The 16,518-nt window shown below is 40.3% G+C and overlaps 1 protein-coding gene across 1 annotated transcript in view; it reads left to right on the forward strand.

The window, feature by feature from the left end:
• The window catches only part of LOC102862545 (uncharacterized protein C1orf21-like), a 210,115-nt gene that overhangs the window by 45,325 nt on the left and 148,272 nt on the right, over window positions 1–16,518 (forward strand). Inside the window, exon 2 of the mRNA XM_006887760.1 lies at window positions 13,591–13,685. Within this exon, the coding sequence (XP_006887822.1) occupies window positions 13,591–13,685 (95 nt within the window). The remainder of the gene's footprint in view (window positions 1–13,590; window positions 13,686–16,518) is intronic.

A 16,518-nucleotide genomic window follows, 5' to 3' on the forward strand; every position in this document is an offset into this window, starting at 1 on the left:
ATATACAGAGAATGGTAGTGGTAGGGTTTTTTTTGTTGTTGTTTTTTTCTCCCCTCAAAGATCTTTTTTTATCCTTCTTTGGAAATTTGAAGTAGAAGAATGTCTAGACGGGCAATGAAGTGAAGTGGGGAATGGGCTCCCGAGATAAGGACTGAAATACAGATTGGGAAAAGTATTTTCTTCTGTGTCACTCAAGGTTAGATCTCTGAATTGTCTTTAATCAGAGGACATCGGAGAAAGAACAGTTCAATTTTATAAGTATTTCTTGATTGCTTCCATTGTGCAAGACATGCTTTTAGACAAACTCATTTTTAAAAATTTTTTATTATACTAGTTTATTTACAAAATTTGAATACATTGTTTCACAGAACAGATTAATCTCTAATTTTTAATGATCTAACAGAAACTTATTTACTCACACATTTCACAGAGTAGAAATTTCTACTCATGCAGTCTGTCAGGACCAAGGAAAGTGGTGCGGACTTTACCTTGTATCAGGACCTCCTGGAATATTCACTCTTTTTAGATTTAGCCACAAGTCAAGATAAAGAATGAAGAGCCTCCCGTGGATGTTTAACTAATTGCCTTCATTTTATGAAAGTTGATTTTCTATTGTTACTGTTTTTAGAGATTTCTTCCCCCCTTCTCTTTCTCTCTCTGTTTTTATAAAAAATTTTTATATGCTGAACACTTGCTAAGACACTCAAGAATCAAGCATAATGAACTACATGTTAGCCTCCAGAGCAGAGCACACAGTAGATGTTAAACAAATACTAACTGATTAAAAACTAACAGAGGCATGAACAACTGATAAAATGTCCAAGTAAAAAAGGCCACCTTTCGCCCAATTAAGTTGATTCATCGAGGGTCCTCGCCTGAAGTGTGTTGCTCTGCTAACACAGAGGCTGCCCCTCTCGGGAGGTTGGAATCTACCAGCTCTTCTGCAGAAGAAAGATGAACGAACCATCTTCTATGTAAGCACAGCCTTGGAAAACCATTGGAGGGTCAGCTGAGTTGGTTCCGACGCAGGCAGTGAATGAGTGGCCTATCTCTGAGCTGCGGTACCAATGAATCCTGCTGGATCCTTTCTCCCAGGATTCAGTGGCTGTCTTTCTGCACTTGCTGCCTGGAGAGCAGTCTCCACCCTTCTTGCTTTAATGCAGGCATCCTGCATTTTTTAAGTTGGAGCCTGCCCACTTCACTCTTTGTATTGACTAAGACTAGGAGCCCTGCCACTGAAATGAAATGAATGAAGAAATCAAAAGAGAGACCTCAAGTTCTGTCAAGAACTCATCGCCAACCCTCCAGTGTGTTTTTCAGAGTCTGTGAATCACACAGGACGTTCCACATAGGGACATTATTTGGTCACACCGTAGTTGTTTTTACTTAAATGATGAGTGATCACTTTGCTTTTATCAATCATAAACTTACTGTTTTCTAACCTTAATTTTACTTTTTAAATGATCTTCTGCTTTGATTAAAGTAATATATGCATCAAGTTGGGAGAAGAACCCCTCCCAAAATGAAAACAAAGTTCTCTAAGGGACTTAGAAGGGGTCGTGGTACTAGCGATATTGTAGCTGATGTTACATGGATCTTGGCTGAAAGCAGGGAATACCAGAGGAATGTCTATCTGTGTTTCATTGACTATGCAAAGGCATTTGACTGTGTAGATCATAACAAACTATGGTTGACTCTGAGAAGAATGGGAATCCCAGAACACTTGATCGTTCTAATGCGAAACTTATACTTGGACCAAGAGGCAGTCATCAGAACAGAGCAAGAGAATACTGCATGGTTCAAAATTGGGAAGGACGTACGCCAGGGATGCATCCTATCTCCATACCTTTTCAACCTATATGCAGAACAGATTATCCAGGAGGCTGGGCTCTATGAGGAGAAATGTGGGGTCAAGATCGGTGGACGATTTATCAACAATCTGCGTTATGCAGATGACACAACCCTGCTTGGTGAAACTGAAGAGGACCTGAAGCACCTGCTGCAGAGCGTCAAGGACTGTAGCCTACAATATGGATTGAGGCTCAATGTCAAGAAGACAAAGATTCTCACCACTGGACCAATTGGCAGCATCAGGATGGATGGTGAAGAGATTGAGATTGTACACAGCTTTAGTTTGCTTGGCTCCATAGTCAACAGTCTTGGCACCAGCAGCCAGGAAATTAAAAGGCGCATTGCAATGGGAAAGTCTGCTGTTAGGGACCTCTCCAAAGTGCTGAAGAGCAATGGTGTCTCTCTGGAGACTAAGGTGCGTCTGATACAGGCCATGGTCTTCGCAATCACTTGTTATACATCAGAGAGTTGGACAATGACCAAGGAGGATAGAAGGAGAATTGATGCCTTTGAGCTGTGGTGCTGGAGAAGAGTATTGAGAATACCATGGACTGCTAGGAAAACAAACAGATTTATCCTGGAAAGGGTTAAACTGGGTGGCTCTTTGGAGGCAAGGATTCTGAGGCTCCGTCTAACATACTTTGGACATGTTGTGAGGAGAGACCGGTCCTTAGAGAGGGACATCATGCTTGGGAGGGTGGAGGGACGGCGCAGGAGAGGAAGGCCCTCTATGAGGTGGATTGATTCAGTGACTGGGATAATTGGGATGGGAGTGTCAGAGACAGTGTGATTGGCACAGGACAGAGCGGAGTTTAGGGCTGTTGTACATAGGGTCGCTATGAGTCGCAGGCGACTCGACGGCACATAACAACAACAAGCAAAGGACTTGTCATAAACCATACATTCCCTTCTCAGTTCCATGTTTCTCATTCTTTAGCATAACTAAGTTACAATTTTTAGTTAAATATCAGTATTTACATTATCATCAAACACTGAAACTCTTAGTAAAGTGCACTAAGTACTGGGCTGCTAATTTTAAAAAAGTCAGTAGATTGAATTCACTAGTCCTTGGGGGATCATTATAAGTCAGAACCGATTCCATGGCTGTGGATTTGATTTTCATGGTCTTGGAAATACTGTTTACAACAGCACCCTTGTTACCACAGTCAGGAAATCAAGAGATTGCATTGGGCAATTCAGCTGTCAGGGACTTCTCCAAAATGATGAAGAGCAATGACATCAGTTTGAAGACTAAGGTGTGCCTGATTTAAGCCATTGACTTCTCAATCACCTGCCACATAGCAGAGAGCTGGACAGTAAATAAGGATGACAAAAGAAAAATTGATGCCTTTGAGCTGTGGTGCTGGGAAGTATACCGAATAGCCCACAGACTGCCAAAAAGAACAAACAGATAGGCCTTGGAAAAAAATGCAGTCATACTGTTTCTTGGAGGCAGAGATAGTGAAGCTTCGTCTTTCCTATTTTTGACATGTTGTTAGGTGAGGCTATTCCTTGGGAAGGCACATCATGTTTGGAAAGATGGAGGGTCAGTGAATGGTAGGAAGACCACCAACAAGATGATTGACATGGACATTTCAACAGTGGACTCTGGTGTAACAAATGGTGAGGATGACATGAGATAGAGCAGAGTTCAATTTGGCTGTTCATAGGGTCACAATGAGTCAACAGCACCTAACAACAACAAAACCAATAGGGTTTTCTGAACTAGTAGATAAAATGTATTGCACATTTTACTATTATAAGTATGTCATGTGTTAATTAAGGATTGTGAGAGTAGATTCTGTGAATATCCGCATTTTACAGAGAGAGGAACCAGGGTACCGAAGGTCTAAGTGACCTGCCCCAGATCATGCACTAAGCATTCTTCTACCTCTGGAGGAGAAGATCTAGGCAACATTGAGTATCTTCCTCCCGGAAGAATCCTATCAAGCAAGTAAATAAAGATCACAGGCAGGAATTTGAACCTATGCCTGGCTTTTGGAACCCAAATTTACTTAGCTTTGGAGAAAGAACGTTCACTGAGAGGGGAGTGTAGGGGTCATGAGTTTATAAATTAGATTATTTTCTTTTAGTTGGTCTGTTTGTTCCTTGTTTTAGCTCTTGCTCCTCTTTTCCTAACCAGTGCCTTCATTCTGCTCTGATTGAGCGGTTCTCTGCTAGGTTTCCAAGTCTGTAAAAAAGATGAGACTACTCATCTTTTTTTTTTTTTTTAATTTTTTATTTTATTATTTTGTGTGTGTACCGTCAAATTGGATCTGACAGGTACAGGAGGAGATTGCCCCTCCTTCTCCAGCAGAGGATCTGGTGGATTTGAACTGCACACCTCTGGAGGCTACTCATCTTTATACCATAGAGTAAGTAGTGGACTTGAACTGCCAGTCTTTCTGTTAGAGTTCATGTAACATAGTACACACACAGAACTCCTTCATTTTCCTAACCTCTCCTATTAAGAACTAACAAATAGTTTATCACAGTATTTTCATATATATTCTCAGTGAAAACCATCCGGACCATACAGTTAAAGATACTTTGTTGTTATTAGGTGCTATGGAGTTGCATGCAACTCATAGTGACCCTGTGAACAGCCATCCTGAAACCTGTCCTATCCTGTGCCATCCTCCTCATCTCTGAGACACTAAAGCCCATTGCTGGAGTCACAGTGTCAAGCCTTCTCGTTGGGGGTCTTTCTCTCCATCATGGGCCCTCCATCTTTCCAAGCATGATGTCCTTTTCCGAGGAATAACCTCATCTAGCTATATGGGTGGATCATTTTGTTAAAAGGAAGTGTGTGCTGTGTTTTAAAATAGAAACTACGGGGGAAAGAGGAGACAATATGCATTTTTCATTGATCAAAAGTAAGAAGAGATAAAGAAAGATGCAAATTTCCCATTGTTAGAGAGCAGCTCTAAGATCCTTTCTTCAAAGAATAACATTTAGACTTTTATGCACATCTTACTAGCTCTCTTACCCCCCTTTCCATGTAGTTGATCTTTTTTAAAAAAAATATTTTATATTGGTTTACTTACAGAGTTTGTATATATTGTGTTTCACGCTATCCTTCATTCACCTTGTGTTTCATAAAATCATTCTCATTCATTATGTTTTATAAAATTAATCACTGAAATCTGCTTATCATTGCTCTGTCTTTCCAGATCCCCACCAGATCTTCCTATTTCCTTCACTCACACCTCTCCATTCACTGAATTGTGCAACCCTATGATTTTCCCTCATCCATCCTCACCCCTCTGCTACCCACCTCCCCTCCCTTGGATCCTCATGCACATTTTACTAGTTATCTTTCTATTTCTATAGTAATGGTATTATTCAGTGTTTGTCCTTATGGCACTGAGTTAGTTCACTTAGAATAATGCTCTCCAGTTCAATAATGGCCTTACCTAGTATTTGTCCTTATGAGACTGAGATATTTCAATCTGCATAGTGATTGCTAGTCTTTCCCATATTATATAGTGGGTTTTGTGTTTTTTGTTTTGTTTTTTTTAAAAAAAACCCATTGCTCCTGAGTGCTGCATAATATTCCATAATTTTAATGTGCCACAGTTTCTCAATCCGTTCATTTGTTGATGGACATTTGAACTGTTTCCATTTTCTTGTTGTCAATAATGCTGTTATGAACATAGATGTACAAAGGGGGAAGGGGTGGGGAGGGGGCTGCAAACGAAGGAAAAAGAGGGGGGAAATCACAAGGTTACATACAGAGTTTGGTGGGCAGAGAGGGAGGGGGTGATGGAATTAGAAAAGATCTAGTGGGACCTGAAAATATGAAGTGATAGGGAACATAGATCAATGGTAATCGATTTTGTGGATGAAACAAAATGTATACAAATTTTGTATGCAAACCAATATAAAATTTAAAAAATATATCCTTTGGAAAAAAGTAGTATTTACAAGATTCTTCTGCCTTTCTTCTACCTACCTCTTCCATTACTTAAATTTGCACAAACTATGAATACTTTTGCCTTTGAGTAAGTAAATCATCTTCGGGAAACCAAGCAAGAGACTGTTAATGTCTTTGATGTTCTTGCCTTTAGTTGCTGTCAAGTTGATTCCAACCCCTAGCTATCTCATATGTGTTGGGATAGAACTTACTGTGGGTATTTCAAGGCTGTGCAACTTTCTGGAAGCAGATCACCATGCCTACTTTAGAGGCATCATTGGATGGGTTCCAACTGCCAACATTTCACCAAGCAGTTGAAAGCTTAACTTAGTGAGACCCTGAGACTGCCAGCACTAACGTTTTTATAATCCTGACATTATGAACTCTCCCCAGCAACCTGTCTTTACCACATTGATTCCTTTTATAGTCTGTGCTATCAAAGTACAGATGTAGCTGTCACAGGTCATCTGCAAAGCTTTGGAAAGCTGGGACAGGGTCAATATGTACTTGATAATGGAAACATGAACAGGATTCAGAAAATAGGAGTTAGTCCATTATTGTCTATAGCAGGTTCATACAGCTGATCTCCTGAGATTTCTCCTGTGTGTGTGTGTGGGGGGGGGAGTTAGGTCAGTCTTATATAAGATACTCATTTATGATGGGAAACAGTGTGTCATATGGCCACCAGCAATCCCAGCCCTACTCTGATGTAATCTAAGGAAGAAAAAAAAATCCTAAAAATATCACCAAAGCAATGCTTTTACCCCAGATCTGTTTTGACTGGCACAGCCTGCAACCGTTCACATGCAGAGAATGGGGAGCAGGTTTGGAAGAGGGAGCCAGCCTACTGTTCCTGACGTGTATTTTAATCAGCCACCCGACAAGATCAACAGAAGAAAAGAGAAATCGTGAACAGGTGTGAGGGAGCCAGGGAAAGGCGGTCTTGCTGCTTCTTCCTCCCCTTAATCAAGTCGACACATTGTTCGACTGCTGGGACTCGGCTCAGCGCGGTGGCTGTGCTAATTGCCTTCAGTGTGGGCTCTGATAAAGAGGGGCCAGAGTCCCAGATTAATCCCCCTGTGCTTAAACAAAAGAAAAACTGGGTTTCAGTAATGACTGTTCTGCTGTCACAAACTCCGAGACGTTTCATTTGTCCAAGCAGTGTGCTGTTTGTGATGGCTGCATCGCCATGGAAATGTGACACGTTTGTTGATGAGTTGTCTGTTTCCAGATGGACATCTTCATTCCCAGCACCTTTGAAAAATATTCCCAGCCTTTGAAAAATATGGCAGACCATTTTTAAGTACTTGCTTTGCACAAATTTTGATTTATCTAAGGATCTTGCCAGCTTTTTTTTTTTTTAATACCATGAATGAATTTTGTGCAGAGCATTGTATAAGGATGATAGGTCTGCCTTTGTCATCTTGGCTGTTTATTTTTCCTTCTCTTTGTTTGCATTCCCATTGTGCTCCTCTTAACACATTGCTAGCTAGGCAGTTGTTAAGGACACATTTACACCTATTCTTCTAAATTGGTGGACTTCTGGAAATTTATGTAGCCAGTAGATATTTCTATTTCTTTGAAGGCCAGTATTGGGGGAAAAAAATAATTAATAGTCTGTCTGCTACTTTTAATCCAGTTATGTTCCCTGAATGGATGAGAAAAAGAAAACTAAATATTGCTAGAACCCTCAGAAAGCACCTCCACTGGGCTGTGCTTAGTGGAAGGGAAAGGATTGTGGGCAAGACAGGGGCGACTTTATGAGCTTTTTATTATTGCCAAGTCCTAGATGCGTTAGCAAATTATTCTTTGGATTTTGACCCACAACGGGGACACAAAATAATTTTAGAGGAGGCCCTTTTTTCTACAAGGAGCTCCTATGATGCTGTGGCTAGTCATTCAGTTAGTAACCTCAAAGTCAGCAGTTCGAATCCACTAGCCTCTTGGCAGGAGAAGGATGAAGGATTCTGGCCCCTTTAAAGATTTATATTCTCAAGAATCCCTATTGGTACATCCACTCTGTTGCTATGAGTCTAATTAACTAGATAACAGTATTTGGGTTTTTTTTACGTTCCTCCCCACCCCCTCTTTTCTCTGCAATGGACAAAGGGCTTTATGGGTCCTTAGAAAGTTTACTTAGGATCTAAAATGCTGTGCCCTTCCTAAACTTCCTAAGGCCCTAGGGGAAAAAAATAATAAACTCTACTGAAATTAGGTGAAATATTAATAATTATTGATAGTTGCTGACGAGTAAGAATTAATATAAAAGTTTAATTGTATGTCAGTACTTGTCCTTATGACCTATGAAGTATAAATATAACTGTCCCAAACTGAGGGTGCCCATTGCCATCAAGGAAATGGATAGAGGCCCTCTATTGGATTTCTAAGGATTTAAATCTTAACTGGGACATCTTTTCTGCGGAACAGCCAATGGATTCGGTTGACCTTTAGATTAACAACTTGCTATGCTTCTGCATTATACTGCAGGGGGCTTGACACTGAGGTTAACTAACACATTGTCATTGAGTAAGAACCAACTCATAACAGTCCCTTCAGTTCTGGGGAGGCTCTAAACTACACGCGAGGAGATTGCCCATCTTTCTCCTGTGGAATTAATGGTGGGTTCAAACCATTAAAGAAGCGTTAACTTTTGGGTTAGCAGCACAGCGCCCCCCAGCAGAGGCCACCAGCACTCCACATACTGAAGTTAGAAAGGCATTTATTTTTCATCTTTGTCTTTATCTCATGATCATGGAGATCACGAACGATTGGGGAGTGTTTTGTTTGGCTGTACATCAGTTTGCCACGAGTCAGAAGTGACTCCATGGCTGTTAGCAACAGCAATTGTATTGGAGGTATAATTTGTCTTTGTCCTTCCCTAATTACGAATTGTTTTTCCACCCTGTGGGTATACAATCCTTAATTAAATGAGTCTGTTTTATTGATTTAGTTTCCTATTTTCTAAATACCAAAAATGGAATGTGAAAGAAAACTTTGTATATTTTGGTTGTGGATTAGCAGCCATTGATTTACCTTGTAAACACATCCAGATTTGGTAATCATGAAAGGCTCGTTACTGTAAGCTCACGGCAGTCTTGCTAATTTCTAAGTAGAATCAATGAATTTCCAGGTAAGAAAAAGTTCAAACAATTGATTTTGCTATGAATATGAGAGAAGAAGAATCGATGCCTTTGAACTGTGGTGTTGGAGAAGAGTTTTGAACATTCCATAGACTGTAAAAAATATAGATAGGACTGTCTTGGAGAGGGTGAAAGCAAGTTTCTCCTTGGTGGCTAGGATTTTGAAGCTCCATCTCACATACTTTGGACACATGGCTTGGGAAGGACGTCATGCCCAGAAGGGTAAAGGGACAGCGTAGGACAGGAAAACTCTGGGATGAGATGGATTGATACAGAAACTGGGAAAATGGAAGTAAGTGTGTTGGAATCAGCGAGACGGGCTCAGGACAGTACAAGCTTCAGAGACACTGTACATAGGGTCGCTATGAGTCACAGGTGACTCGACGGCACGTAACAACAATGAACATGCAATCTTTATTTGAATGATTGTAAATGCACTATATAAGGTTGACATTTTGAGAAGCATTTGAAAAGCATTGTTACCCGGAGAAATGTTACTGTACCAAATACCATAGGGCAAATAAAGGGGTGGTGTGAGTATTAAGAGATAGTTTTAACAAAGAGTCTTGAATGTATCATGGGCTGTCCAAAGAACAAACAAATCTGCTTTGGAGGAAATGCAACCATGGTCTTCCTTAAAAGTATGCATGGTGAAACAATATCACATATTTTGGGCATGTTGTCTGTCAGGAGGGGCCTGGCTATAAATTCTTAGAAAACTATATCATGATTTGAAAAGTAGAGGTTCAGTGAAAGGGAAGAGTACCCTTAATGAGATAGATTGGCGCAGTGGGTGCAAGAATGTGCTTGAGTGTGTTGGAGAGCACTATAATGGCGCAGGATAGGGCCAGATTTCAGTCTTTTGTTCACAGGGTCACTTTGAGTGGTAATTGATGTGATGGTATGTAACAGCAACTACATGAGAATTCCCTGAATTGCATTAGTAAGTGGTGCTAAAGCAAGAGATTCTAGAATATCGTCATTGTACCAAATTAAATGGCTCTAAGTTGTAAGCAGTTATAATAAGACTTGAAGCTTTTTTTTGTTTTTTTACAGAAGATAAAAAAATACAGTTTGTTGTGTTATTTTAAAAACGAAAATGGAACTAATCTTTATTTATATCCAGTTTGGAGTTTACTGGTTTAACCAGTTTTCAGTTCTGATACTTTTTTTAAAAATTTTTTTAATTTTATTTTATTTTTTTAATAATTTTAATGAACATTTATAGAAAATTTGGATTTCCATTCATTCATTGCTGCACTTCTCTACCCGCCCAGCCCTCCCCCCCTGCCCCCCAGTTGATACATTTTAATACCTCAAATTCAATTTTAGATTTTCTGTGTTGTTGTTGTTGTTGTTGTGTGCCATCGAGTCGTTTCCGACTCATAGCGACCCTATGCACAACAGCTCTTAACCCTGCTCTATCCTGCGCCAACCGCAGCACCGCCTCTGACACACCCATCCCGATTACCCCAGTCACTGAATCAATCCATCTCATAGAGGGTCTTCCCCTCCTGTGCTGTCCCTCCACCCTCCCAAGCATGATGTCCCCCTCCAAGGACCCGTCCCTCCTGGCAACATGTCCAAAGTATGTCAGACGAAGCCCCAGAATCCTTGCCTCCAAGGAGTAGCTTGGTTTAATCCTCTCCAAGATAAATCTGTTTGTTTTCCTGGCAGTCCAGTGTACATTCAGTACCCTTCTCCAGCACCACAGCTCAAAAGCATCCACTCTCCTTCTGTCCTCCCTAGTCATTGTCCAACTCTCTGATGCATAACAAGCGATTGCAAATACCATGGCCTGTATCAGGCACACCTTAGTCTCCAGAGAGACACTGTTGCTCCTGAGTACCTTTGAGAGGTCCCTAACAGCAGACTTTCCCATCGTGATACGCTTTTTTATTTCCTGACTGCTGGTACCAAGAGTGTTGACTGTGGAGCCGAGCAAAGTGAAGCTGTGAACACTCTCAATCTCTTTGTCATCCATCCTGACGCTGCCAATTGGTCCAGTGGCGAGAATCTTTGTCTTCTTGACGTTGAGCCTTAGTCCAGACTGAAGGCTGCAGTCCTTGACCCTTCGCAGCAAGTGCATGAGGTCCTCCTCAGTTTCAGCAAGCAAGGTTGTGTCATCTGCATAACGGAGATTGTTAATAGATCTTCCACCAATCCTGATGCCACAATTCTCCTCATAGAGCCCAGCCTCTCGGATAATCTGCTCTGCATCCATGTTGAAAAGGTATGGAGACAGGATGCATCCCTGGCGTACACCCTTCCCTATTTTGAACCATGCAGTGTTACCCTGCTCTGTTGTGACGACTGCCTCTTGGCCCAAGTATAGGTTTCACATTAGCACAATTAAATGTTCTGGGATTCCCATTCTTCTCAGAGTCAGCCATAGTTTGTTATGATCCACACAGTCAAATGCCTTTGCATAATCAGTGAAACACAGATAGACATTCTTCTGGTATTCTCTGCTTTCAGCCAAGATCCATCTAACATCAGCAACGATATCCCTAGTACCACGACCCCTTCTAAACCCAGCCTGGACTTCCGGCAGTTCTCTGTTGATGAGCTGTTCTAATCGTTTTTGGATGATCTTCAGTAGAATCTTGCTTGCATGTGAAATCAATGACACTGTTCTGTAGTTTCCATACTCAGTTGGGTCACCTTTCTTTGGAATGGGAACAAATAGTCTCTTTTTATTACCATCACAAGAATATGAAAATAGCCCAGATGTCCAACCACAAACGAATGATTGAGAAGTTGTGGTACAGTCATACAATGGAATACTACCTGGCACACAGGAGCAATGGTTTTGTAAATTACTACCTAACTTGTGAGGTACTGGAAAGCATTATGCTGAGTGAATTAACTCAGTCCCATAAGGACAAATATTGTATAAAACCATTATTGTAGAATGAATATGAAGACCCAAGGTGAGGGGAGGGTGGAAATATAGAGGTGAGGATGGGGGGGCTAGAGTGTTAGTCATAGAGTTAAGCAATTTGCTTGGTGGGTAGGATGAAGTAAATGGGAAGGATCTCTATTCAAGCTTTATAACTAAATCAGAGTAATAAAAAATTATTAAAAAGAATACAGTTTTTAATATAGATTGAGTCTCAACCTCAGGAAAACAAAAATTTTTACCAGTGGGCTGCTAAGCAATTCCATGATAGATGTAGAAAAGATTAAAACTGTCAACAACTTCATCTTACTTGGATCCACAGTCAACACTCTTGGCACCAGTAGTCAGGCAATAAGGCGACACATTGTACTGGGAAAATTTGCAGTTAGGGAACTCTCCAAATTGAGGAGTAATAATGTCAGTTTGAGTACTAAGGTTTCTCTGATTCAGACAATGGTCTTTCCAATCACTTGCTATGCATCTGAAAGCTGGACAATGAAAAGGAATGACAGAAGAAGAACTGATGCCTTTCAGCTGTGGTATTGGAGAAGAGCCCTGAACATCCCATGGACGGCCAAAAGAACAAACAACTTTGTCTTGGAGAGGGTGGAGCTGAAGTAATCTTTGGAGGAAAGGGTGATTAGGCTTCATCTTACATTCTTTGGGCATATTGCTAGGAGGGATTATACCTTGGAAAGGGACATCATACTTGGAAAGATAGTGTTGGCAAAGGAGAGAAAAACCCTCAAGTGGGTAGAGTGACACAGTGACTAGGGCTTCTTAGGGTGGACACTGCTGGGGCATTTTGTAGAAATTGGCAGTGACAAACTTACCTTCCTCCTAAAAACGATGTCAAAGTTCCTGAGAGGTCCATCCCAAACTGTGGTAACTCGTGGTGTGAGGGAGAAGAACTGTGTTCCAGAGAGTTTTCAGTGGCTGATGTTTTTCAGAAAAAGATCACCAGGCCATTCTTTCATGCTGCCACTGAATGACCTTCAACCCCTGGCTTAGCAGCTAACTTTTGGTATCTGTTTGCACCGCCCTGAGACAGCTTCCTGTTAGCTAAGTGCACTCTTCATACATGTAACATTCCAGAGGGATAAGAGTGTATGCATAACAAAGCCTTATCAAGTATATGTCTCTAACATATGAAAGTCACTAAAATAGTACCAAAGAGCGTATGAAATAATTGCAAACTTTTCCCAGTTTAACACAGGGAGCACAACAAAGCTAATACCCCTTTCCAGTTGTCCATGTCCATTTGTTTATCAATATGATCTTTTCATTGTAAATAACACTTTGTTTCTCCACAAGAGGAATTAAGGTGTAAGTATCCTGCTTTGGAAAAGTGCTGCCGTAGGCATTCTGAGCTAATATTCTCACAGGGAAAAGCAAGACTATGCTCTTCAGGCTTCCGTCAGGCTATTTATTATGTGATATGTCCCAGGGTCTGTAGATTCCAAATAGCCTTTAGAGAGGGGATAATCTTTTTTCCTCAGCCACCTCTTGCTCTCTCTGTGATCCGACCAGACAATGACACTTTTATTAGCTGCATTCATGGTGCTGAGCTTTTCCCAGCAGACAGAGGAGAGTGTCTCATAAAAAAGATCCGAGATGCCTGGTGAAGCTGCTTCCTGATTGTTTCAGATGAACTACGCATAAAGGCAGCCAGGGAAAGGCTCTGAGAAATTACACACTTGGGCTTTTCTAACTGACACTTTACTGCCATTGTGGAAAAAGTTATAAAATGCCTTTTCTTTTTCTTTTTTTTTTTTACTCAGATGAGTATAGGATCAAACCAGTGGAAGAGGTCAAATACATGAAAAACGGGGCAGAAGATGAGCAGAAAGTAGCAGCCAGGAACCAAGAAAACTTGGTAAGAATCAAATCTCTCCTGTAACAGTGAATTTTGGTGACCGTGATGTAATAAAACCTGCCCTGCATGTTGAAAACTGCACCTTCCTTACACTGAAAGGTGCTTTCTTGAAAATGCTGTAGCTGTTTATACCTTGCCTGGAAGCTGCACCATTGCTCCTGTATCAAGTTTATCTCTGAGAAAGCCCTTCTTTAATCTCCATGGAGAAGGCTACAGGGGAAATGCTGCAGCATTATTGATGTTTTAAATTAGTTAAATCCAAAGGAAAAACATGGAGTGGGATTGAGATTTATGGGTGGAGATTTTCCCTCCCTTTTCTCCAAATCCTTTAATGCCTCATCCAAGTCAAATTGAATGATTGTTTTATTATTCTGATCATGCAGTGCAGTTAAGGAAGTTGTTTTTTAAAGAAAAATAATGCACTTTCAAGATACATTTCTATCCACACTCAGCGTTAAAGCATTGTGGGGTTTGAGTTAACACTAGAATGGTAATGATCTTAAACAGGAAGTTTGAAGGCTCCTTGTAAAATACAGATCAATACATACCTTCCATCTTAATACTCTTTCGCTATAGTTAAATAATTTTTGTATAAGCATATTTCTTAAAGAGGATTACAAATTGTGAAGCATGAAGCATATGCGTTTCTTCAGTTGGATTGGAGCAAAACTGTTTTTGTTTTCCTTTTTGGATTAGTTGGGTATTTGTTGGTTTTTTCCTGTCTGAATGAATGGATTTCATAGAAACTTGCCATGTCATAAAACGTTTTCATTGGATTTAGACTCTTTTTTCCATTTTGTTGCCTTGTTTTTGTTTTCTTGGTGTCTGCTCTAGCAAAAGCAGTTGGCATATTATTAACCAGTGCTCTTGGGTGTTTAGGGCTGTCATTTTCCATTATACAGTAATGAACATAACAGGCTAATTCTTTGCTTCTCTCCTGTTCTGAACATATGAGCTGCCACTTGAAAGACTAAAGTATCAACAACTGAGTAACTTAGATTTTTTCTTTTTAAATGAAGGAGTGAAAATACATAATAAAATGTCATTGCTTAAATGCCTTTTGAATTTAAAAGATCACACACATTCAGTGGTTTTTAAAACATTGGCACCTAAATTCTGAAAAAGTAAAAATTATTATAATCTGTTTTGCATGAATTTTTATTTTTTGTTGGAATGGATAAATAGAACAAAGACCTAAGCAATGGAACTATCCATAGTCCTTTTTCTGTTGTTGTTGTTGTTGTGTACGTGTACCATTGCATCACAACTGACCCGTAGCTGACCTTCCAGCGAGTTTCCAGAGGCTGAAATTGCATGGAAGGAGATGGCCTGTCCTTGTCTGGCAAAGCACCTGGCGGATTTGAACCATGTGTCTTCGCTATTACAGCACAGCTTCTTGCTGCTAGGCCACCAGACCTACCTAGTCTTTTTTTCTAATTTATTTTATTGAGAAGCAAAATTTGTTCTTGTTTTTGTTTCGCTTGAACTCAGCTTTGACCTGAGTTCTAAGCCTCACCTTCCATCAAATTCCATCAGAAGCTACAAAGATCAGTGGCCAACAAGTGACTGCTCCTAACTGAGTCTCCATTTCACATGTGTAGATCTCTGGAATCTTAAGCAGCAGTGATTTTATAGCCCATGATTTTTTTTTTTAAATCATTTTGCTTTCCTCATATTTAGGGCCAATACAACTGTTTTCTTTCTCAGTTTTGAAATCTGTCGACTACTTGGCACTAGTACATTCTTTTTCCAATTCTGTGGTCAGAATTAGCAGATGGAATGAAGATTCAAATGAGAGAAATGATTGGTCATTCTTAATTATTTGTGGATTATCTGTGACAATCTCATATGTCTATTCTGGCTCCCAGTCAGGGTCCAGGCTACCACCAGAAATTTGAAAATTTGAAACAGTTTATATAGAGAATGGAGAGTCAATGGTTTTCCTTGATTGTGAAGTTTCTACACTACTTTTCCAGAGGCCTTATGGTGAAGGAGATTAAGCATTGAATAACTAATAGAAAGATCAGATCGGTGGTTCAAACCTACCCTAGTAAGAAAGGTTAAGCATTCTCCTCCCATGAAGGAAATGCAGTGGACAGTTTCTGCTCCATCCTGTAGAGATGGTATTAGTTGGATTCAACTCAACAGCAGTAGGCTAAGCTTTTTTTAGTTCAAATGGTTTTCCAAAAATTCACTAAAACTCAGTTAATCTTGTAGCTATATTTGTACACTGCCTATCCTTTGGGGGGGTTACATTATCAAATATTGGCTGTGCATATTGTTTAAGAAGATGAATAGACTCAAACCTCTAAAGTTTACACTGGGAGATAGATAACATTGATCCACCAGTTATTTTTCACATTGTATGAAATAACCTAAGAGCCAAAAAGATTTTGTGCTACAAAGAACACTTTTAAAATATAAGTCAGAGTATTTTTTAAAAGTGCTCACGCTGTTGAAACTCAGGTGCTCCACAAACATAAGCAAGACAGCACAGTGTGGTGGCTAAGACTGTAAATTCTGGAGGGGAAGAAAAACACCCCACACCTGCCGGGGCTCAAATCTCAGCTCTGCCAATTGCCAATTTGCAATTAACCAGCCAAATGAGGGAAAGGATGGTTGCTCATAAATGTTGTGAGGTTTATGTGACATGATCATTGGTCATTTAATATGATAGCTAGAACATGATGTTATCTCATAGAAGTTGGAAATTGTTGTTTGTTGTTGTATGCCATCGAGTCGCTTGCGACTCATAGTGACCCTATGCACAACAGCTCTAAACCCTGCTCTGTCCTGTGCCAATCGCACTGCCTCTGACACACCCATCCCAATT

The sequence above is a fragment of the Elephantulus edwardii genome, unplaced genomic scaffold, assembly GCF_000299155.1.
Source record: "Elephantulus edwardii isolate Elephantulus edwardi_28Jun2011 unplaced genomic scaffold, EleEdw1.0 scaffold00061, whole genome shotgun sequence".
NCBI classification, from domain to species: domain Eukaryota; kingdom Metazoa; phylum Chordata; class Mammalia; order Macroscelidea; family Macroscelididae; genus Elephantulus; species Elephantulus edwardii.